The sequence below is a fragment of the Nycticebus coucang genome, chromosome 3 (assembly GCF_027406575.1).
Source record: "Nycticebus coucang isolate mNycCou1 chromosome 3, mNycCou1.pri, whole genome shotgun sequence".
Lineage (NCBI taxonomy): Eukaryota > Metazoa > Chordata > Mammalia > Primates > Lorisidae > Nycticebus > Nycticebus coucang.
In genome coordinates, this window is record NC_069782.1 from 52,656,539 (window position 1) to 52,680,388 (window position 23,850).

The window sequence follows — 23,850 nt, forward strand, 5'->3', positions numbered from 1 at the left end:
TTTTTTTTCAGAGACTGTCTCACTTTATCGCCCTCGGTAGAGTGCTGTGGAATCACAGCTCACAGCAACCTCCAACTCCTGGGCTTAGGTGATTCTCTTGCCTCAGTCTCCAGAGTAGCTGGGACTACAGGCACCTGCCACACCACCAGACTATATATTTTGTTGCAGTTTGGCCAGGGCCGAGTTTGAACCTGCCACCCTCGGTATATGGTGCCACCCCCTAGGAAGCTTTGTACACAATTCTGCCTTCATCACCTGGCAGGCATTTGGTCTCCTTTGCCCATCTGCTAAACTGTGCACTTGGGGATCTTGAAAAGATACCAGACTATAAACACCTTCCAATACTGAAAATAATGGTGAAACTGGATGGAACTAAATGTGCTAACACCAAGGTTGCAACAATTAGCAAAAAGTTTTTTAAAGACATTTTAGGACCTGAGGTTCATACATTAAACTTTTTCTACTTTTCATTAAGAATGAAAGAGAGAAGCACATTAACAATCTCATAATTTTAGTTAGTAGTCATTTTCAGAGGGATATTCTATGGGGAAAAGAAAAATTTATATTTAAGGCAAGGCAAATTAATGAACATTAACTAGTTTCAAAGCCCACAGTGGATCGTTGTTGAATTCATTAATAGGCCATAGCACAGATGTACAAGGGCTCATTCACAGCTTACCTGTAAGATTCCAAGGCAATTTAATATCCCAGTAGAACTGAAAATACGAATTGTGTTTTGGGTGGGAGGCAACAGGGAAATGTCATTCTATAATTTGGTAGATCATTTTTAAGGTGGCAAAAAGAGACTGCTGTGTACTAACAACCATTCTCAAGACAGTGCCCTCCTCACATTTTCGAGGCTGAGGTACAACACTCCAGCAAGAAGGGGCTATGAGCAGAAAAGCAAAGCATAGTTATTAGTATTATGGCAGGCCTCATGTATGACTGATACAGTTGTTTCAAATGTCCTAATCATACCAGACCTACCCTATAACGTCCCCTGGGTAGGTGACCAGGCAAGCCTCCAGTCAGGGGCAATGCCTGGTGCCAACCCAGGAAAATAAGTATTTGTCCATTTTGAGAGATTGTTAGTGGGGGACGATCTTATAGTTCTACTTTGTATTTCCAACTCAAAATACTTATTCTGAAGCTGATCACACTGATGAGCTTGAGCATGAGGCTCAGAAATATAATATTTGTCTAAGTGACATCAACACGAAGTCTTATGCCCTTTACTAGACAAAGGATGTTCACCCTGGAAGAGACCTCAGCCTCCTTGTGTAATAGATGGGGAAACTGAGGTCCTGGGAAGCCTCCTAATCTAGCTGAGGCCAGCTGGAGGCTGCGTCCTGCTCCCCGCCCAGACTGCTCACTCCCTCCCTGGCTCGGAGCAGTTGCTGTATAATTAAAGGTTAGCACTGAGGCTCCACAGACATCCATTTTCCTGAGAGAAGTTCAGATAGTAGGGAGGAAGGGTGCTCAGTGCACAAGGTTGACTGCCTCAGGCTGAGACGCCCTTGTCACTGGAGATCTTTGATGGTCACCAAAGCACTGACTCTTGTATATGGGTTTATCTTTCAAAGGCAGTTACTTCCCAAGAGGCGGACTGGTGAGTCTGCCTCACTGTGCGACCCAGCATGTCTCTGAAGTCAGCTGGCACCTCTGGGATTCTCCTAAACTGGGATGCTGAGAGAACAGAGCTAGATAAAACCCTGACCATGCATTCAAAGAACTCACAGTCCAGTGTGGGCTGCTGTGCACACCTCCTTTTTCTCACTACGTTCCCAAAATAAAGGGGAACCGCAGAGAATACGCAGTGAAAAGATTTTCTCATTCAGTAATGGAAGGATATCATTGGGATTTGTCTAAGAGAACTGATGTAGTAAAAACGACGTGAATTCTGAGATGCCAACCCCAGGGGAAATGTCTGAGCTATGTGACCTTGGAGAAGTTACTTAACTTCTGAGTTTTTGTTTATATTGATAATTATATCAACTTCAGAAGGTTATTGAAATCATTGAATGAGGTAATTTATGGAAAGCATATAATAAGCACAGTTTTGGCATTTATTCATCTTTTTAATTTGTGAAGGACCTACTAAGTGCTAGATGTAGTTCTAGGCCCTGACAGAAAATCCTGTATGCCTGTGCACACTTGTTAAAAGAGCAAATAAAGGCCACCTCTCTACCAATTAGCATTAGTCCTTTTTCAGTAGTAATAAAGAGCAGTCATTTTTTAAGTACCAGAGCTGAATAATGAAATGATAGACAAGAAATTTGCTTACTGACATTGACCCTCGAACAATGAAGGGGTCCATGGCAACCTCCATGCCTACAACTGCATATAACTTCTGACTCCCCCAGAACTTAACTCCTAATAGCCACTGTTGACAGGAAGCCTTCCTGGAAACACCCAGTTGATTAACACATATTTTTATGTGAATATGGGTTTATACTGTGTTCTTACAATAGAGTAAACTAGAGAAAAGAAAAATGTTATTAAGAAAATCATAAGGAAGAAAAGATGTTTACTGTTCATTCAGTGAAGTGGGTCATCACAGGCCCTCATCATCGTCATCTCCACACTGAGCAGCTGAGGAGGAGGAGGAGGCAGGGTTGGTCCTGCCATCTCGGGGGGACATGGGAGGGAGAAGGGGGGAGGAAAGGCAGGCACACTTGTGTCACTTTTACTAAGTAAGCAACTACATGCACATGGGCCTGTGCGGTTTGAACGTGGTGTTCAAGGCCACCTGTGCATGGCTTCCCGTCACTGCTCGTGTTTGGCACGTTTCTTATCACCCTTATGCTTGGGAACAGCCCTCCTCTGACCCGTTTTCTGCTTTCTTTTCCTCAGTGTCAGTACATGTACTTGCATCAGTGTGTAAGAGACGTCCTCAGAGCAAGGAAGCTACGGAGCGAACAAGAAAATCCCTTGTTTCCAATCTACGAAAATGTGAATCCAGAGTATCACAGGGGTAAGAGCTTACTTCGCTAGCTTTCAAGTTCATCAAGATTATAGTCAGTCTGGAAACCATTAATAGCCAAAGCTCTTCCTATATGTACCAATCATTTCTTCTACCAGAAGTTCCCTATAAACAGTGGCAACAGATGGGAGAGGCAGGGTGGGGAGGGGCACCCCACAGTCCAGGAGCCATTTCACGGGGTTGCCTCTTCCTGCCTGGCCTAGGACGCCCTCTCTTGAGGACTCTGCTTTACGTTTCTTTTCCAAGCAATAAGCCTCATTACTGAAGAAAATGCTTGGAAATCACAACTGGGGTCCAGGTTGTGAAGTCCCAGTGGAGAAGGATTTGGTAATTGGGGTATCAGGCTCCTTAACATGCTCTTATCTTGTGACCCAGTAACTCCTACCATCCTAAGTACAGAAAAAGCATCACACATGAAGCTTCTCATGGCCAAACGTTTGAGTAAAAGCCCTAGCTGTTGGACAATAGAAGATTAAATGCACCGTGGTGCATTCACTTAATAGAATATGACGCAGTCTTTAAGAATAACTTTTTTTTTTTTTGAGACAGATTCTCACTACGTCACCCTCAGTAGAGTGCTGTGGCGTCACAGCTCACAGCAACCTCGAACTCTTGGGCTTAAGTGATTCTCTTGCCTCAGCCTCCCAAGTAGCTGGGACTACAGGCGCCCGCCACAACGCCCAGCTATTTTGTTGTTGCTGTTGTTGTAGCTGTCATTGTTGTTTGGCAGGCCTGGGCTGCATTCAAACCCGCCAGCCTCAGTGTATGTGGCCAGCACCCTAACCACTGAGCCTAAGAATGATATATTTGAGGATGTTATTATAACACAGGCATTCCTCTAAGTAAAAAAGCAGAATGTGAAACAAGCAAAAATAATACGTATGGACAAAAGCCTAGGAGGAAATTTGAAACAATAACGAAATAAATTCCTCTGAACCATAGAAAAAATATAATTTTTGTTCTATTTTATATATTTTCTAAATTTTCTAAAATAAGCATGTAACATTTTTCGAATTAAAAATTCAGCAGAAAAGAATTATGTGCCTTATAAGGCACTGCCTTGATCAAGCAATAATTAAATGTCAAGAGAAGGGGGCCCATGCCTCTTCCTCCTCTGGGCCTAAGTTGTCTCACAGGCTAATTCCAAATGTAGAGATTGACTGTATTAGTTAGCTAGCACTGCCTCACAAATTACCCTCCAATTTAGCTGCTAAAATCAGCATTTTTTTTTTTATTAAATCATAGCTGTGTACATCAATGCAATCATGAAGTACAATGTGCTGGTTTTATATACAATTTGAAATATTTTAATCTCACAGTTTCTGTAGGTCAGGAATTCAGGAGGGGCTCAGCTGGAGGTTCTGGCCCAGATCCTGCAGCCAAAACATCGGCCAGGGCTGCCATTATCAGAAGGCCTGACTGAGCTGGATGACTCTTCTTATGGCTCACCTGGCTGAGGGTAGCAGCCTCAGTTCCTTACCTCACAGACTGAAGTCTGTCCATAAATCAGAAAATTTTACTTTGATAAGCATTGTTTCAGATCTATCTTATCTCCATTTCTAAATAATCTTTGGTAGGCAGTGTCACCTAACATTTTATTTCATTCTCTGTACCATCCGGGTCTAACCCACCCACCCAGCCAGTGTGTTAAATAATCTGTAAAGCACAGTGATGAGCTACTATTTAGATGAACCTTTTGTAAATCAGATCATTGTTTTGTATTATAAATAATTACCCCCTAATTTATCTGTACACTTAATTAAGGTTTTTGCATGTCAGATTCCTTAAGAAACCCCAGGATAGAGGGAAGTCTAAGGGCAATTAGAGATTCCTTTGCCTTGTTTTAACTTGTTTGAGAGTCTCTTTTTAGAGCAGTGGTTCTCAACCTTCCTAATGCCGCAACCCTTTTTTTTTTTTTTTTTTGTAGAGACAGAGTCTCACTTTATGGCCCTCGGTAGAGTGCCATGGCCTCACACAGCTCACAGCAACCTCCAACTCCTGGGCTTAAGCTATTCTCTTGCCTCAGCCTCCCGAGTAGCTGGGACTACAGGCGCCCGCCACAACACCCGGCTATTTTTTGGTTGCAGTTTGGCTGGGGCCGGGTCTGAACCCGCCACCCTCAGTATATGGGGCCGGCGCCTTACCGACTGAGCCACAGGCGCCGCCCTGCCGCGACCCTTTAATATAGTTTCTCATGTCGTGGTGACCCCCAACCATAAAATTATTTTCATTGCTACTTCATAACTGTAATTTTAACTTTGTAATTGTAATGTAAATATCTGATATGCAGGATGTATTTAGGCGACCCCCTGTGAAAGGGTCATTCGACCCCCCAAAGGGGTCGCACCCCACAGGTTGAGAACCCCTGTTTCAGAGTGATCTTTGGTGCTCCTGTAAGAAGCTAACTGGTCTAGACAAGGATGACCACTGGGCACCTGGGGTCCAGGATTCAGGGCCCAGTCTGGAAGTAACTGGCATTAACAAGCTGTGTGACCCTGAGTGAGTCTTTCTGCCTCTCTGGGTCTGCAGCATTATCTAAAGAAATACAGAGGACAAACAAGAATCCCGGGTTCCCTCCAAGTCCAATAACCTATGTTTCTAACAGGGACGGCCCAGCACCCATAACAAGGGCCTCATCTTAAACCATGCTGATGGTTAGTCATTCCTGCTGTCTTTCCCATTTGTAATTTTCATAAACAGAGCAAACATCTTTACGGTCTCTAATTACAATATTTTTTCTTTCAGATGCAGTCTATTCAAGGCATTAAGAATGGTGCCCGAAGAGCTCCTGGATAAGTTATTCACTCTGTGATTTTTTTAACTTGCTTCATGCCCTACAGAGGTGCCAGCTATTTCTGTGGATACTATGTATAATTTATTAATCTGAAGAATTTTTTAAAATTTATATAATTTAAAGGTAACAGATATTATTGTACATAATTGTATTTTGTAGTTTCTTCTGTAAATATGTACTTTTCATAATGTTTAATATTATATTAAGCTTTATATAATACTATTTTTCCACACTCAAGTGTTCATGACTTGTTCTATGTAAACTGATTCCACCTATGTGGCAGGACTACTGGTAAAATGGTTCAGAAACAATCTCTTGGGCTGTGTTTTCTTCCTGTGTGTATTCACTGGTCTGGATGAAGGGCAGGGCTGGAGGGGGAGGAGAGCATGGTGGCTTTGCTGTGACGCTGTGACGTGAATCGAAGGTCCAAAGATGACTCAGATGCTATTAGGACAAAATCTAACATCCATAAGAAGATCGAGGGAGGAGAAAAAATAAGCAGCACGAAAGCAGAGCTAAGTGGTGGTGTCCAAACTCGTTGCTGTCTCTCCTTTCTCCTGCCAGGAAGTCCAGCCAAAGTGGTCAGCTCAGAAGTCACTTGCAGTGACAGGTCTAGGGTTCTGATGGCGAATGATCCAAACGGAAGTGATAAATTTCTCGGGTTAAGAAGATACTAGCTCTTTCATCTTTGTTACCTGCAAAAAAAGAAATTGAAAAAAGAAGATACCAGCTGTGCCACTGATGGAAAACAGCATGCAAAGCCCCATCGTAGGAATCAAAGGTTACTCCACCGCACTTAGAGTGTGCAGCATGAACACGCCCTGTGCTGTAAGGTGTTTATGCCCACAAGTCTCTGTCTCATTTCCAGTGGTCACATTCCCAGAAAGTCACAGTTATTTAGTTCATACTTGGTTTTCCCATTCAGAGAAGATGATGGTGTCAGATTATGCTCCTGATCAAAAGATCTAGTGCCAACATTTTTATAGAAATGCCTACAAAAATCATATGTCATTAATTAAAAAAAAGAACAAGCAGCAGCACAAACAAAAAAGTAGTGGTCCTTACGATAAAATTCTCCAAAAGACATTTTTATTTTTTATTAAATCATAGCTGTGTACAATAATGCAATCATGAGGTATAATGTGCTGGTTTTATATACAGTTTGAAATATTTTCGTTGAACTGGTTAACATAGCCTTCATGGCATTTTCTTAGCTATTGTGTTCAATAGCTTTTTATATTCTACATTTAGTAAATTTCACCTTTACTTTTCTAAGATGCACCATAGGTGTGGACCCACTAATTACCCTCCCTCCACCCTTCCTCCTCTCTCTCCTCCCCTCCCTTGCCCCTTTCCCCATATTCTTGTGCTGAGCAAGGTATCTCAAGAATGGAAGAAAAAGTACCCAGTATACTCAGCCATAATATGAAACTAATTTATAGCTTTCATATGAAAGGACCCTCAGCAAAAGACATTTTTAATAAACCAATGAGGTGAAATGCCAAGTAGTCACCCAATGTTGCGTTTCATATAAAAGGCACAACAGACACTACCAAGTTTCTCTTCACAATGGGTGCCTTATTTTGACTTTAACAAATGCCAGTGGGTTGGTGAGCAGGCATTGCCCCTCATCAAGGTCTGGTTCAGAGGGTCCTTTGGGGAAAACTCTGAAAGGCATCTGCATGGAATATTCGTGGCTCCCTGAGAAAAGGAGCCACAGATGCTTGCCTTTTCCTCTGCTGCAAGTTTTTTTGTAATACACTTATGAATGTGAGGTCAAGTTCATTGGTCTCACAGCTTCATTTGCTGTGAGAATGTATTCTTTGAGAAGAATGTATTTCTTCTCAAAGTACATATTTTTACTACCTACCATAAAATCTCATAAGTAAGATAATGAGTGTAATTGGCATAATAATTGAAAACCATTAACTATATCTAAAATAGCTATTTATAATTATATGACTCTATGCCTAGTCTGGAAAATTTTCCAGGGTTAATTGAAGTTTGTGAAAACAGGGGAACACTTCCTAACAACAAATGCGAAGAGTTGTAAGAGGATTCAATGTTTTCACAGTTTGCACTCAATACGTGGTGAAGGGATGGTGTGAGGCTCTGAGTCTGAATGAGGGAACTCAGCAGCTCTCCCAGAAATGAAAAGGAACAGCAGGTACATAGGTGAGCAGATACACTTCCAGCAAGGAAGTGGGGGTCAGAGAGTCACGAGGTGTGGGGTCTATTAGAAATCACTTTCTCGGGCAGCACTGTTGCTCAGTGGGTAGGGTGCTGGCCCCATATACCAAGTGTGGCGGGTTCAATCCCAGCCCCAGCCAAACTGCAACAAAAAAAACCTGGGCATTGTGGTGGGCACCTGTGGTCCCAGCTACTCAGGAGGCTGAGGCAAGAGAATCGCCTAAGCCCAGGAGTTAGAGGTTGCTGTGAGCTATGACGCCGCAACACTCTACCGAGTGTTACAAAGTGAGACTCTGTCTCTAAAAAAAAAAAAAAAAAAAATCACTTTCTCTATTTTTTTTTTTTTAGGAAAGATAATATTAGACAAAATACAGTTTAATGTGAAATTATTAAGAATAACAAAAGAGACAATTTCAGAATGATAAAAATAACAACCTATCATCAAAATCATTACCTTTGCTGTGTGGCAGAAATAAATCATTTCAAAGCATAGATGAAGATTTAACATCACTTTTTCTACTTTAAACAGAAAAACAGGTTTTTAAACTAGTGTTGCTCCATAGAAAGCACATGAATGTCTGGAGAGGTAAATTCATTTCTGACTCTTCATTTGCTCAGAGAACTTTTAGTAAGTGCCTGCAACATGCTAGGCACTGTTTCAGAATCTACAGACTTATGCTCACATAAAGAGAACTCATCATCATAATAAAGTTATAATTATTGCCACTATTTTCAACTGCACTTAAAAGAGGGCCTCATGGAGGGAACAAGAGAACGGAGCCAGGCTAAGACAGTGGTCACCTCCCACGGGTCACACACAGGGAAGTGCTGATGCCACTTCTACAGTAAACTGCTGTATCTAGAAGAGAGAATAGCTAATGCATAAACAAGGAATTAAAACCACAGAAAATGACATATCTGTGGCTGTAAATATCACCAACATACCCTGGAAAAATCTAGGGAAGAATCAGAATTATGGTCCAAGGGAAAATTGTACATTCGTTTAGTCTAATTCAAGAAATGTTTATTCTTACCCTACACCTAATTTTAAGTCTCCCTAGCAACAAATATTTCACTATTCCCTACTGCTCCCAGGCAGACGAAATGTACAGTTGATCTATTTATTAATTTTAAAAGAAAAAAAAAGGTTTCCTTGACATTCGGCTCAGTTGGATGTATTTTGATGTGATTGCCCCATGTGCCGTGTAAACACTCCATCTCCCATCTTGACAGCATCCTGTCTGCGCACCTGTGCGGCCCACTTCAATCATGGAGCCTCCAAAGTGCTTTGAGCTATCAAATCTCGGGAGACTGTCTTGGAGCATAATAATTATTTATCCAAGTTCTTTATAATCAACTCCTTTAATCTCTTTTCATTAAATCACTTTTGTATTATCGTTCTGTTGTTCTCTGGAAGGCAGCCAATTTTTCGGCTCTTAAATCAAAATCTTCAGAGACTCGCCTCCGTAGCTGGGCTTTCTGTGGTTGTGCTGAGTAATTCCCCGTCCCTCGACTCCCCTGAGTGCCTCTGTCTCCCAGCTTGCCCCTCTTCTCCCAATCTATATTTCTGCTTTCCAGGTGGAATGCAATTTTATCTTCTGTTCCTCTTATCTCCTTATGCCCACTGGTATAATTTTATAGACTTTATAGTTCCACGTTATCAATGTGATAACCGTAATTTCACTGTTGAATACTGAAAATGGCCACAGCACACAGAAGTAAGTTTTATTGGGGAGTGTCCTTAATTTTGTTAATACCTCTTGGAAGAAAGCGCAAAATGACATATGAAAATAATATGAAAACATTTAGCAGATGTCCAGCAACGCAAAAATAGACCTCATGTGTTACACTTCACGTTCTGATTCTCTTGCCTTTAGAGAAGAGGATATTTCTCCTTCTCTAAAGATCCAGGATGTCTAAAGATCCAGTTTCTTATATTAAACACTCTCCTTAACCTTTTGTGATAAATTCTAGCCATACACACAATTCTCATTCACTTAGCTTTGTGGGAATTCTTTGAGGTCAGAATCCTGAAGTCATAAAGTTACCAGATCTGCACGACAGCAGCGCTGGCATGGGAGCCCCCAGCTCTGGAATGCTCTCGAGTTTTCCCTCCCACAGGTGGGTTGGAGCAAACCTGACCTGGTAAAAATCAACAGGCAATCAGCTGCTTGTTTGTGGTAGTAGTTCAAAGGCTTTCCAGATTTTTTTTTCTTTTTTTTTTTTTATTGTTAAATCATAGCTGTATACATTTGTTTCACTGAGGAAATGAAAGTAACAGATCCACCAAGACAGAGTGGTAAGAAGGAAAGAAAGCCTCACCCTCCTGCACTCCTGAAGAGTCCGGTAAGAAAATGCTATCTCTGCCCAAACACCCTGTGAATTTTCAGAGTATTTTCAACCTGAGACTTAGAATCATATCAAATATTCAAAATGTTTCATATCAAAGAAAAATCTGTAAACTATGACTCCAGAAAGCAGGGGAAATGATGTAAAGGAAAATATCTGAAAAAAGGAATTTAACCAGATGTCATTGGGAGGATAAAATGGCATCTCTTGTGAGTGGCTAGACTATTCTTTAAAACTCTCGTTGCCCTTTGAGGATTCACTTTGTCGCTGACCAGGTAATCTAGGTGGTGGAACAAGGGAAGAGATTCACTTCATTTGTGAATCGACCAACCGGGCATGTGACAAAGTTGACTGGGCATGGTCTCCAGACACTGCGAGTTGGGCCTTTGTACTGCATGATGACTTTGAAAATGTTTGGCCATTTTAGTTAAAATTCAGGATAACATTTGATGCAGCCATGATAACAGGAAAAATCTGTTCTGTTCTAAAAATATTTCTAGCAATGGAAATATTTCTGGCTAAAAGAATACTGTTGAGTTGTAGGGAGGCTCCCTCAGAATAAATGCATGCAACATAAATAAGGCATTTTATTTTTTAAGGTTGTGTATATAGATACATTTTATTAAATAAGGAAATTTTTGGTGAATGCTCCTAAAATAGAAGTTTATGTAATGGAAATAAAAGATTAGCAGGTTTACCAAAGATTATTTTTATAACCTATACGCCATTCATTGTACATGATCTTATATAAGACACCAAAATAAGTTATTCGAAACCATGAATAATGTCAGACAAACGCAATATGCCCCTTTTGGAATAGTTGCAAGAAGGGTTAGTTGCAACAGTTTTAAGAAATGCCCTCACCCTAACAACAGGCTTTCAGTCATGCATGAGGCGTTGTGTTTTAATAGCTGCGTGCATGGGTTAGTGTCGGTCAAGAAAGAGAAAGGAATCATGGCTAGGAGCTCGTAGCCCCGCTGGACAGCGCTCCCCCTGCAGGTCAGTGGGAGGGTCTGCATCAGGCTGCCTGGAATTCCCTGGTGTCAGCGGCACTGGTGAGAGGGCATCCGTGCTCTTACTTAAGGAGTATCTGGTCATCCATGTGGGACCATTGGGCTTAGAAATTCTTTAAGTCTTTCAACTCTTCCCTGGTCCTACCTTGTAGAAATTGGTGCGCAGCTCATCAACGTTTGATATACACTTTTTGAAATTGCTCGTGGCCTGATTCCGTTGGACATTAGGCACCTGCTGACCAGTCTGACTACTGTCTGAGGAGGTTCATCTGGCTGTACTTTGACTTGTGAGAACCACGAATAAATAACGTACATAAATCCAGCACCGGCCTTACTGTGTTCTATAATAGAGCACTTTTATATTTTTAATACTATGTCTCTGCAAATCTAATTAAAATGGCAATAGATGATTCCATTGTTTTCATTCTACAGCATTTACCCACAATAGTGTGTTCTACCAACTCTGTTTCAACAAAGAACTTCATTAGCCTTTGAATTTAAATAATGTATATTCTTATATATTTTCATATTTGTAACTATGGTTAAAAAAAATCTATATGGCATCGTGCACCCATTCTCACTAGTGTAGGAATAAAACTGCCACTTGCTGAGGGACAGTGTCCTGTCTTCTACACACCTGCTCCTCATTTATCAATTTTTGTCATCATTCTGCTTAGGATAAAAGTCAAAAGTGACTGCTTTTAAATGAGAAATATCTTCCAGGCCATTGTCATAAAGGACATGGCCACCTTCACCTTTATTCCTGTAAGAGCTGAACTGGCCACCCCGGGCACTGTGTACATACAATGGAATTGACTGTCCCCAACAAAATTCTTGTGTTCAGGCCTCCAGTTCATTACTAACCAAATATCATCTATTGCCAACAGAGCTGTGTGCTCTCAGAGCCGCCACCCGCTGCCTTGCTGTGTGCCCTTCCCTGACACCTCACACATTAGCAGGTACAGTGACATTTGGTAAAAAGCTGCGGCTCCTATTTCCAGAATTATGATTTTGCCCTTTTGCCTTTTCATATTTCTGTAGAAAGATCCATGTCTTTCTTTACAACTTCAGTATTTCATTTTTCTATAACTTACAGAAACCTTTACTTGTGAAAAATGTACAATAGATTTATGTGTAAAACCATTAAATCAAAGCAATCCTTTTTAAAACAATTTCTAGATTCAAATCAGTAGGTTAACAAAACAGTTTGACCCATGGAGGCTGGGCTTTCTCCCCCCACCCCCCATCCCAATTGCTGTTTGTTTCATGGAATTTATTCTTTTTTTTCAAGCTTTATAAAAAATTATTTTATTTCTTAATTTTCTGAAAATTTTATTAAACAATTTTTCAAACTTGCAATACAGTTGGAAGAATGCGCAATCACCCACACACCCACCACATACATTTTAGTATTTTCTTCTTCTTTACATCAGGGAATTTGTTCACGGGGGGGGGGGTCACAAATTTTGTGTCCCTCTCATCACAATGACCCCGGATCCTGTTGGGTGAGTTATAAACAGAGGAGCTGTTCTTCACGTCCCTTGCTCAGAGCCCACCCCTGGAATTTATTCTTAAAGAAAAAGCTGGAGTGTTACTATTTGAGCTCATGGCTTAATAATTTGGTGATCTGCCACAGTCATGTAATGTTAGAGCTGGGAAGGCCAACTCTGGATCAGAATGCAGGAAACCAAGGCCCGCGTCATATCAAAAATGATACAGTCAATTGACAGAGGAAAAGAAGAAAAATAAATAAATAAATAATATCAAAAAATTAAAATAAATAAATTAAAATGATACCACTGACATTGAACCTGGTCTTCCTGTTGCCCACAGGCGAGGATGTGCCTGTAACTACAGACAACTAGAAAGCAGCTCAGAGTCCAGTGCCGCACAGCCGTTTCCAGCACCGAGACAGCGCCCTTGGGAGAACCTTCAACACTTTGCATGATTCAATTGCCATCTCTTCCCATGTATCAGGACACATCCATTGTTAAATCTCAGACTGTGTTTTTGAGTCATACCCAACTTAGCAAGAGTCATCACAATCTGAAATCTGAAATAATATTAAATATGAAAGGGGAAAAACCACACGATTTTCTAACATAATACTATATTATAAAACTTTATTGAAGCTAACGAAATCAACCCCCCAACCCCCCGCATCCAATCCAGAAGAGTTTCTACAGCTAAATTTTGAGAGAATTGGCAAGACTCTTGATGGTGCCTATAAAAGGAGCATTCATAATAGCAGGGTAAAAATTAACTGGTGGAATTCAAGCCTGAGGAATAGAGAAAAACATACAGGGACGTGTGGGAGGAGACAGAACATTTATCTCCTTCCCAAAGGAGGCAACAAATCCCAAAGGCCATGTTCACAAAAATACCTCCCAATCCAGCCCAAGGACATTTTTACTATTACAATATAAAAATGCTGATCTAAGTTTGCTTTTTTCCCAGGGTGTCTTGTGATGAAGCCGCTGTCCTTGGATCAAACTCTTGTCAGGTTCCTCCGAGTCTCCTGCTCAACTGGGCCCAAGCTTCAGCTCCCGTCCCTGTCCTGGTAAAATCTTGTTGAAAGTGAATTTCGTGAAAATCCCCCAACCTTGGTGTCTGACCACTCTTGATATGTTATCACTCTGGCTTATCTTCAGCAGGAATTCCCTTTACTCTTGATGTTTCTTCTTAGTGAGTTTCCCTCCACTCCCCCTTCCCTGTTTTGTGTCTGTAAATCCCCACTTGTCCTTATTAAAGGTGAAGTTGGGTCCAAGCTGTCTGCTCCTTGCAGAACCCCAGTGCAGCGGTTCTCTTATCTCCATGGCCCCTTACCATCTTTCACAGTTGCCATGAATAATTTGCTCTTTAATTAACAATTGTAATGATGCAAGAACCTTTGTGTAATTCATCTTGATACAAAATTACATTTTTCTTTGCTCTTGCAGCTCTTGGCCTCAGGAAGAAACCTGGCATCTATCTTAGTCTTTAAGTAAGAGCTGGCAGTGACATATGTTTTCCATCTCCATTATCCTGTGGCAAGCAGCTGGTAGCCAAGAAGTTTCTGTCTTAGGGCTCGGCAAACAACATCAGCAAAAATTAACAATCTGACAACTACAGAAACAACATGCATTAAGAGTGGAGAAGCTCAGAAACCAAGGGGCACTCCTTAGTCTAAACTCTCATCAGATTATACCATTGATCAACTGAATAAATTGAATTTTATTCAGACATATTTAATTCCTAAAGAACTTTCCAAGGACTATTGACCCCCTGTACACCCAAGTTATGTTACTTCCCTACTCAGGAAAAATACCCGGGGACAGAAGCACGATCTACATGTAAAGAATAACAGGTCAGCTAATAAATAAAGGCAAACCAGAACTGAAGGCGAAGGAAAATGAATGATTCTACCTTGTTGTTCAGGCTTTGGTGGGAAACTGTGAGAAGACAACAGGGGAGTAAAATCAAAGATGAGAGCCAGGACCTGAAGATGCCATTAGAAGTCTTAGACCTCTAGTAAAAACAGAGGATTCTCAAATTCAACCCAAGAGAAAGCCTTTCCAAGACCTGTGCAAAATGCTACCGGAGGGAACCAGAAGTTTAACCTCCGGGATGGTCATTAAAAGTTGTCACATTCGTCTATGGCTTTTTACTTTTAGAGTGCCTTCAACTGCCTTACAGATTAGTAAATAGCCTCCCTTTACGTACAAGGAGGTAGAGGTACAGAAAAGACCAAAGAGGGGTCCAAACCTTGGCAGAATAGAAATGATGGCTACTGCACATTATATACTGTGACCTAAGTGTTCGGTGTGGATCCTCTACTTTAAATCTTCATACAAACCTTTTTATTAGACCTATTTTGGAAATAAGGAAATTGAAGCTTAAAGACACAAAGTAATTTGCACAAGGCAAATTCCTGTCGTTTTATTAAATAATCTCCGCTTGTTTTGTAAATCCTTTTCTTTCTCTCTTGCTGTTTATCATTGTGCATTGGTTGTTTTCTGCACTGGGCCACTTGAGTCTTTTCTCTTTCTTCTTTATATGTTTGCTCTACCCATAGTTTTTGTATTTTCATGTGTTTCCATGACGGTATATAATGATCTTTGGCTCCCAGAGATAAGACTCTCTTTAGTTTTCCTGTAGGGCCAGGCTAGAAGTGATAAATTTTCTTATCTTTTACTTGTCTGAGAAACAGTTTATTTCTTCTTTGTTTTTTAAGGATAATTTTGCTTGGGAGAGTATTCTTGGCTACCTGTTTTTTTCTTTTAGCACATTGAATATATCAACCCATTCTCTCCTATCCTGTAAGGGTTTTGCTGAGAAGTTCTTCGTTGTTCTGATCGAAGTTCCTTTGCAGGTGTCTTGATGCTTTTCTCTTGCTGTTGTAAGAATTTTCTCTTTGTCTTTGACTTTTAACAGTTTAATGTGCCACAGAGAAGACCTGTCAGGGTGGGGACTGAAGGCCTGGTCTTCACCATGATTCAATATATTAATGTAGCAAATTGCACTTGTACCCCGTGAATATATACAAATAAAAAAATAAATGGAAAAAAAAAAAGAAAAAGGAAAGAACTTTTTTGCGTTGCATCTGTCTGGAAATCTCTGAACCTCACTAGCTCCGAATGTCTAAATCTCCTGCTAGCCAGGGGAAATTTTTATCTGCCATACGTTTCTGACCTTTGTTTTCTCTTCACCTTCTGGGACTCCAAAATTCAAATATCCAGCTGCATCATGGTGTTATATGTCACACAGGCTTTGCTCATTCTTTCTTCTTCTTTTTTAATTACTATTATTTGCCTGACTGGGTTATTTCAAAAGACATGTCTTCAAATTCTGGAGTTCTTCTGCTTGATCTTATGTACAGTTGAAGATTTCAAATGTATTTTGTATTTTACTCAATAGATTCTGCAGTGATGAAACTTCCATTTGGCTTCTTTCTTAATATCTAGTTCTTTGATAAATTTCTCATTCTGAATGTTATTTTTATTTCTTTGTGTTGTTTTTTCGGGTTCTCTTATGCCTATTTAATCTTAGTTTCATAACTTCTTTTTATTGCTGTCTGCTGCCGCCGAATCATAGCTTCCTTTGGAGGCGCCACATTTCCTTGCTTATTTACAGTTCCAGAGTTTTTATGGGGATATCTGTGCACCTGGTGTAAGCATTATGTCTTACAGTTTCTTGAATTTGCTTTTGTGGGAGAGGACTTTCTGAAAATAATCTGTGGTGCTGGTTGGGTAGAGTACCGTGGTTTGATTTGGGTGTGTTCATGGTATCTGTCGTTTCCAGTGGTCTAAGATGCATCTGTTAGTGGAGGCTGCAGTGAAGTTTTGCTGAGAACTGGATGCCAGGTAGGACAGTCTTTGGGCCCCAGTGGTGGCAGCAGTGGGCTGAGTGAGCCTGTTCTCGGGTCCCAGGGCAGCATATGCTGGCACTGGTGTCAGTGGGTTCAGGAGGGCCAGTCTGGGGGCCTCCAGGCGGCTTACTTGGACTCTAGTACTAGCAGCAGTGGGTCAGGGAGGGAAAAGCATTCTCGGGCCCCTGAGCAGCCAGCATGACACAGGCAGTGGCAGTAACGACAGCAGGATGCTACTCTGGATTCTCAGTGGTGCACCTGGGTGTTGGCCATTGCTACAATGAGCCGGGCAGGTCAGTCTCCAGGCCTGCAGATGGCTCATACAGGTAGGTGCCAACTATGGTGGCAGTGACAGGGTGGGTTGGCCTAACCTCGTGCCCCTGTAGAGGGCTCAGGTACCAGTGCTACGGGACTGGGCTTGGCTGGATAGTCCCCGGGTCCCAGACTTCATGCACTGGTGTAAGTTGGATGAAGCCAGGCATGGCAGTCTTGTCCTCAGACTCCTCAATGAGGTTTGTGGGTGCCTGCATAGTAGGCAGGAGCAAGGTGACCCCAGGCCCCTGGCAGAATGCTTGGCTGGCGGGTAGCAGCAGCTGTACTGAGGCTCTACTAGCTGCGAGGGTGGAGCTGCCTTTAGTGATGGGAGCCCAGGCCAGCAGGTGGGCACGCACACCTTGCTCATGCCTCAGCCCCGGCAATGGCACCTGAGCTCCTCACTGTGGGATCCGGGATAGTGCACAGTCTGCAGTGGGCTGGGCTCTCACAACCTGCTGTACCTGCTTACGACTCAGACGTGTATGGGATGCAGCACAATCTCCCTCCCTCTCGCAGACATCATGCTGTCTCCAGGCAGCTCGTTATGTCAGTTTCAGGGTCCGGGAGGGTCTAGAGCAGCGGTTCTCAACCTCCCTGATGTTGTGACCCTTTAATACAGTTCCTCATGTTGTGGTGACCCCCAGCCATAAAACCATTTTCGTTGCTACTTCATAACTGTCATTTTGCTACTGTTATGAATCATAATGTAAATATCTGATATGCAGGATGTATTTAGGCGACCCCTGTGAAAGGGTCTTTCAACCTCCAAAGGGGTTGTGACCCACAGGTTGAGAACCTCTGGTCTAGAGGCTTTGCTGTGGCTAGGACTGCAGGATCCATGATGGGAACATGGTCTGCCGGCAGGGCAATTGTGCCTCCCTCACTTCCACTCACCCCACATCATAAAGTCTTTCTCAGATCCAAGCTGCTATTTTGGTTCTTTTTAGTGAACGAGGAGAGTACCGGAGGCCTCTAGTCAGACATCTTGAAGCCTTTCCCTGACAATCCTGGTCTTTGGGGGAAGAGACTTTCTTGGTCAGATAAGGAAATTCCAGAGCATCTCTCTCCATGCTTTGGGGTTGGAGTACAAGGCAAGGTTAGACTTTGGTTCTGAGGCAGCTTCTGAGGCATGTCAAAATACCAGTTTGGGGGGTATCACTATCAGTATTTTTTTTTTATTGTTGGAGATTCACTGAGGGTACAAGAAACCAGATTACACTGAATGCATTTGTTAGGTAAAGTCCTCTTACAATCGTGTCTTGCCCCCAAAAGGTGTGGCACACACCAAGACCCCACCCCCTCCCCCCTTCCCTCTCTCTGCTCTTCCTTTCCCCTCCCCTCCCTCCTTCTTTCTCTCTCTGCTCTCCCCTTCCTCCACCCCCAATGTGTCCTTAAATGTCATTATTGTCCTCATATCAAAATTGAGTACATAGGATTCATGCTTCTCCATTCTTGTGAAGCTTTACACTATCAGTATATTTTTACAGATGAATAAATTGAGGCACACAGAAAGGAAATAATTTTTGCCATAATTGACCTAAAAGATAAAGCTGAGGCAAAAGTAATGTAAGCAGAGAGTTTATTTGGGACAAGTTTGAGGCTGGAACTTGGGAGCATAGATTCAAATAGCCCTGAATACGAGGTTTGACAATGAAATTCATGAACTCATCCTAGAAAAAGTGCTACATAGCTCATTACTGAATATCACCACAGTCACCTTCAAAGTAGCCCCCAGACTTCAAAGAACCCCCATTGGGAGGCTGTGCAGTGACACCAACACCTAGACCACCCTTAAAAGCCATTTCAGAATTCTTCTGGAATGGCCAACAGAGTTGTCATCGTACAAGGTCCTGCCATTACATTCACGAACTCATCCTGGACAAAGTACTTTGAGGGTGGACTAGGTGCTGGTATTGGTTCCAGGGGAGCACTTTGAAGGTGACGGAGGTGATACTTAGCAGTGACATATGGGGCGCTGCTTCGTATATGCTCTGATGAGCAGCAGTTACAAGTGGTAGGATTTAAAAAAAGAAGAGGCAGTTCCTCAGTTGCTTACCAAAACCTTCCATTAAAATAACGTAAGATATTGATTCGCTGCATGTGGTTCTTCGCATCACAAACTTCAAGAACATGGGGCATGAAGATAATGCTCCAGATAACTAGTCAGGAAACCACAGGGAAGTAAAGAAATAACAAAACGGCTTTGGACGATTGGCCCAGCACGGGTTCTCATGGGGATGGGGGCCGATCAGTTTTACATATTCCCTTAGCTACTTTCTGAGCTATTTCCTGAGATATCTTCGTTTCTCAGTCACATAGCTACCAAATGTCACAGTTTTGCTTTGAACGTGGATGGTGTAATTCTAGAGCCTATGTTCTTAACTCCTTCCTCATGTTTCATGAGATAGAGAAAATGTAGATTCAGCTTCTCAAGGCAAATTGAGTTCAATTTTGGGGCTTCCAATTTTTGATTCTATTTTGCAAATTCATGTATGGGCTCATATTACCTCCTCCCATCCTATCCCACCTCCGCAGAAAAGCCCCGTGTCCATCAGCCCTGATGCTGGTCTCCCTCCAGGCATCTCAGACTACAGATGACAGCATCGTCGCCTGTCCTAAATTCATTCCTATCTGTTCCCTCTGCGTTTCACGGATGTGCCACCACACAATTTTCATAGGAATAATAAATTCTGGAGTCAAAGGGACAGAACCAGAATGTCAACTCAGAATGAGAAACATAAAGGGGAAAAAGGAGCCAAGAATCCACAAATAAAGTCAGAAAATGAACCCTGAAACTCAGCTCTCAACTCAGAGAGTCCAATAACTAGAGGCTATAAAAACCAGGCCCAGATGACTGCGGAGCCGTTTAAGAAAAGGCGAGGAAATAGGAACCGGCCTCTCCAATGCTGCTTAGAGCAGGCAAGATGCAGAAAGTGAGCATCACCTGGTGAAGACGGGGAGGGAGAGCGGGGAGGCCATGGCGTGATGGCCTCGACACAGCTGTGAGCAGGAAGGGGATGAAGTGCTCACGCCCCACTTCCATGCCAATCAGATAGCATCCATACATCGGCCAGGCTCCAGCAGGAAGCACGTGGCACACCCAGATGGGGCAATGAGGAGAACTCAAGAAAGGTGGGAAGCCCCTTGGCTGCATCAGGATTTCCCTGGACCAGTCCTCTGAGCACCTTCCCCACCTTGGTCCTCAGGGCCATGCAAGTGCTCTGCCAGCCTGTGCGGCACAAGGAGAAAAGGGGAGTGCACAGAACTTAGTAGAGTCTAGACCCATTCAAAAGCTATGTGACTTCAGGATCCAATTCAGTGCCCCGAGAGGCAGCTGCAGACCAGCAGCAGGGGGCACTTACCACCCTGGGCCTGAGTCAAGGGGAAAGACAGGTCACTGGAGTCCACTGAGAGCAGAGCCTTGGAGAAGGGGCTGCCGTGAAAGACCAGACACGGCTGAGAAGCTGGAAGAAGGAACAATTCTCCACCCCAAACTGTATCCCCCTGGCCAAACCCCGTCCAATTGCAGCCAGCCAAGTTAAGCGGTCTGGGTGACACAATCCAACACAAGCTGGGCAGAGAGGCAGAGAGCAGACTGGGGAATGGGAGGCCAGAAACACAGCATGGGCCTCTAGCTCCTCCACCCTGCCTTGGAGCCCCCTCCAGCTCCTGCAGTGATTACATCTCCACTACCTTTGGGGGCGTTAATGACAGGTCACGTGAGGGTGGAAAGGTCAGCTGGTGCTCAGTACAGGACAAGAAAAGAGTTTCTCTGGACCAAAATTAGGATAAAAAGCTATAAAGTTTCTTTTATCTTCTTAGAAGAGTCAGAGAGGGAAAGAGAGCAGAGAAAGAGCAAGAGAGAAGAGGAAGATGCATGGCACCCCCAACAAAGAAAGGAAGAAGCCAGGCCTGCTGGAGACCAGGCCAGCTGAATTTAAGGGGCAGAGAAAAATTTCAAATTCCCGGGGTGTTGTGCAGACTTGTCCATCTGCCCCTCCTCCTCTGGCGGGGTGGTAAGCAGCTGCCCTCCGGAAGGCAGACTCTTCACAGGTGATTCTGACCCTATTGCTGATTCCCCCTTGAGATACTATTTGGGGCAGCTTCGAGGCCACTCGGCTCACATCCTGTGGTTTCAGGGATGACTCCGGAACTCTTGAGGCTGTAGGAACAAACTCTGGAAGACAGATCTGATGACATGTAAAAGAGAAGGGATGTTCGTTTCTTTTCTATCTGTCCTTTTCAGTCCTTTGTGAAAGGGAAATCTAGGTGGGGCAGGCGCTACTAGTAAGTCTGCAGGCAGAGAAGGAGAGATGGACTTTAGTCCTTGCTGAAAAAGACCAACTATCTGTACAGTCACCTTCTGTTTATTTTTATGCTTCTCATACAATAATGTGACCTTTCTGTAAATTCATAAGCTATTTGGGAGGAAGATTTGTTTTTGAGAGGCTCCATGATACCTGTCATGATGCTGGAATCAAAATGAATCCTGAAGAATACATACTGAACATTCCTGAATGTCTCCCAAATTGGGGAAGGCGTAGAACATTTCCACCTCATCCCCAACCTTGTTCTGAACCTCCTGGATGGTGTCGACCTTGTCTGAGTTCTGTGATGCTGGAAAACAATGACGGCTAAAGACAATCCTCATACCCTCTATACTCTGGAAGGGATTGACTTTTTCATCCTTCCTCACATGACTTAAGGGTGCCGTCCTTTGACCACACAGCAAGGTCAAAGACAGACCCTCCAAACCAATTCTTTGCACTATGCATGTAAATGATTAGCTGAACTCTTTGCATACACTGACCAATCTGGTTAAAATGTCTCCTAACGGGCCAGGCACAGTGGCTCATGCCTGTAATCCTAGCACTCTGGGAGGCTGAGGCAGGAGGATTGTCTGAATCAGGAGTTCAAGACCAGGTGAGCAAGAGCGAGACCCCCTCTCTAAAAATAGCCGGGCATTGTGGTGGGGGCCTATAGTCCCAGCTACTGGAGAGGCTGAGGCAAGAGGATCACTTGAGCTCACAGGTTGCTGTGAGCTATGACACCACAGCTCTCAACCAAGGGTGACAAAGTGAGATTCTGTCACAAGAAGAAAAAAAAAAGCCTCCCACCTTGGCTTAACCAAACTTCAGTTAAGCTTCCCTCCTTTGCGCAGAGCCTTGAATTTTGGTCCTTTCTCAGTCTGGGCCCGCACGTTGGCCCTCCCTGCTGGCCCCTCTTGAGAATCGATCCAGTCGCACCATCACCAGCTCACCCCACTTCCCCGCACCCCGTTCTTCCCAGCCTTGTTAATTCCTCTCTGAAAAAGCCCTTTTTTTCCTGTCTGATCTTGAGATACTTGTAGATCTATTGGATGGAATATTCTCCCTCTTGCAACAGTTCCTCTGCTCCATAACAACCCTCCTTTTCCTTCCTTTTTGCAATAATCCTTTCAAAAGAAGTCTCTTGTAGCCTAAGTTCAGATTTATTTTGCATTTGATACTAGTTTGCATTTGCCTGAAAGAGCATGTGCTGTCTCCCCCACCTGGGATCCTAGATGTACACTGAGGCATCATCCAAAGCCAGTGTCTTTGACCTCCTGCCTTATAATTAACAGGAACTTTGGGGTAATGATACTTAACTTCACAACTTCTGACTTTCTGAAGCATATCTGCATCATGATCTGAAATGAAAATCAGGGTAAGTTTTCCCCAGAATTGTCCTGTACAGAACATGTCCTCAGGGTATGCACATTAGTTCAGAGACAAACAGAGCTCTCCTAGTCTCTGGGAAGTGATACAGCTTTCTGGAGTTGATGTTGCAAGAAATCTATCCACTCCAGGCTAACAGGGCATTTAAAAGCTTGTCTTTTCCAGGAAATTTTGGGATTCTTGACTTTGCTTTGTAATATCCTACTTCTCACTAAATGGTTAATGAACATCAGAAAAGTGAGCACCCCACCCACCGCTCAGACATCTCACACGTCCATGGTCAGGGTGCTCTGCCGACACCTACCATCCATTCGTCCCATCCTGTCCCGGATTGTGTCAGGGACCCACCTCAGAATGTGACTTTACTTGGGAAGAGGATTGCTGCAGGTGGAATTAGTTAGGCCATTCTGGAGCACAGTGGGCCCCAAACCCGTGTGCCTGGTATTCTTATCACAGGGGAAGATCAGGCACAGATGTGCATCAGCCGGTCTGTAACCAGGAAGGTGCAGGTCAGGTGAGGCATCTACAAGACAGGGAATGCGAAGATCACCAAAAAACCTCCCAAAGCTGGGGTGAGGCGTGGGACAGAACCCCCCTCCTATAGGCCCCCTCCCGTAGCTGGAGAGAGGCACGGGACAGAATCTCCCTCACAGTCCTCATGAGGAACCAGCCCTGATGACAGCATTCCAGGCTCCAGGACCGCAAGACAATAAATTTCTGTTGTCTGAGCTTATGTTTTAGGGCACTATGTTAAGGCAGCCCTGGCAAAGTAAAACAGATTATTATTAAAAATAACAATGATGGGTGCTCATCTTTATCGAGCTCCTACTCCGGGCCTAGAGCTCTATAACACACTTTTCCTCAGTAAATGTGATGAGTGAGTACCATTTTTATCCTCTTTCTATGATTATCCTCATACGGTAGACAGAATAATGGGCCCCCAAAGATGTCCACATCCTAATCTTTGGAACCTGTGAATATGTTAGGTTACATGGCAAAGGGGGATGAAGGCTGCTCCTCAGCTGACCCTGGGATGGAGAGACTATCCTGGGTTATCTGCTGTACCCAAGGGAATCACAAGAGTCCTTATAAATTGCAGAGGGAGGCAGAGAAAGAGCAGTGTGAGTGAGAAGGCCGTGGCTTGCTGGCTTTGAAGAGTGAGA

The 23,850-nt window shown here is 43.2% G+C and overlaps 1 protein-coding gene and 1 non-coding gene across 3 annotated transcripts in view; one reads left to right on the plus strand and one right to left on the minus strand.

Annotated features, from left to right (window-relative positions):
• The window catches only part of PTPRB (protein tyrosine phosphatase receptor type B), a 133,573-nt gene extending 127,517 nt beyond the window's left edge, over nucleotides 1-6,056 (plus strand). For both annotated transcript variants that reach the window (XM_053583627.1, XM_053583628.1), the window contains 2 exons: nucleotides 2,854-2,974; nucleotides 5,729-6,056. In XM_053583627.1, coding sequence (XP_053439602.1) covers nucleotides 2,854-2,974; nucleotides 5,729-5,751 — 144 coding nt within the window. In that variant the 3' untranslated portion in view covers nucleotides 5,752-6,056. The remainder of the gene's footprint in view (nucleotides 1-2,853; nucleotides 2,975-5,728) is intronic.
• Nucleotides 6,057-12,755: 6,699 nt separating this feature from the next.
• LOC128582933 (small nucleolar RNA SNORA11) lies at nucleotides 12,756-12,888 on the minus strand. The gene has a single exon (XR_008379343.1). It is a non-coding gene; the product is annotated as a small nucleolar RNA SNORA11 (small nucleolar RNA).
• Between the last annotated feature and the right edge of the window lie 10,962 nt (nucleotides 12,889-23,850).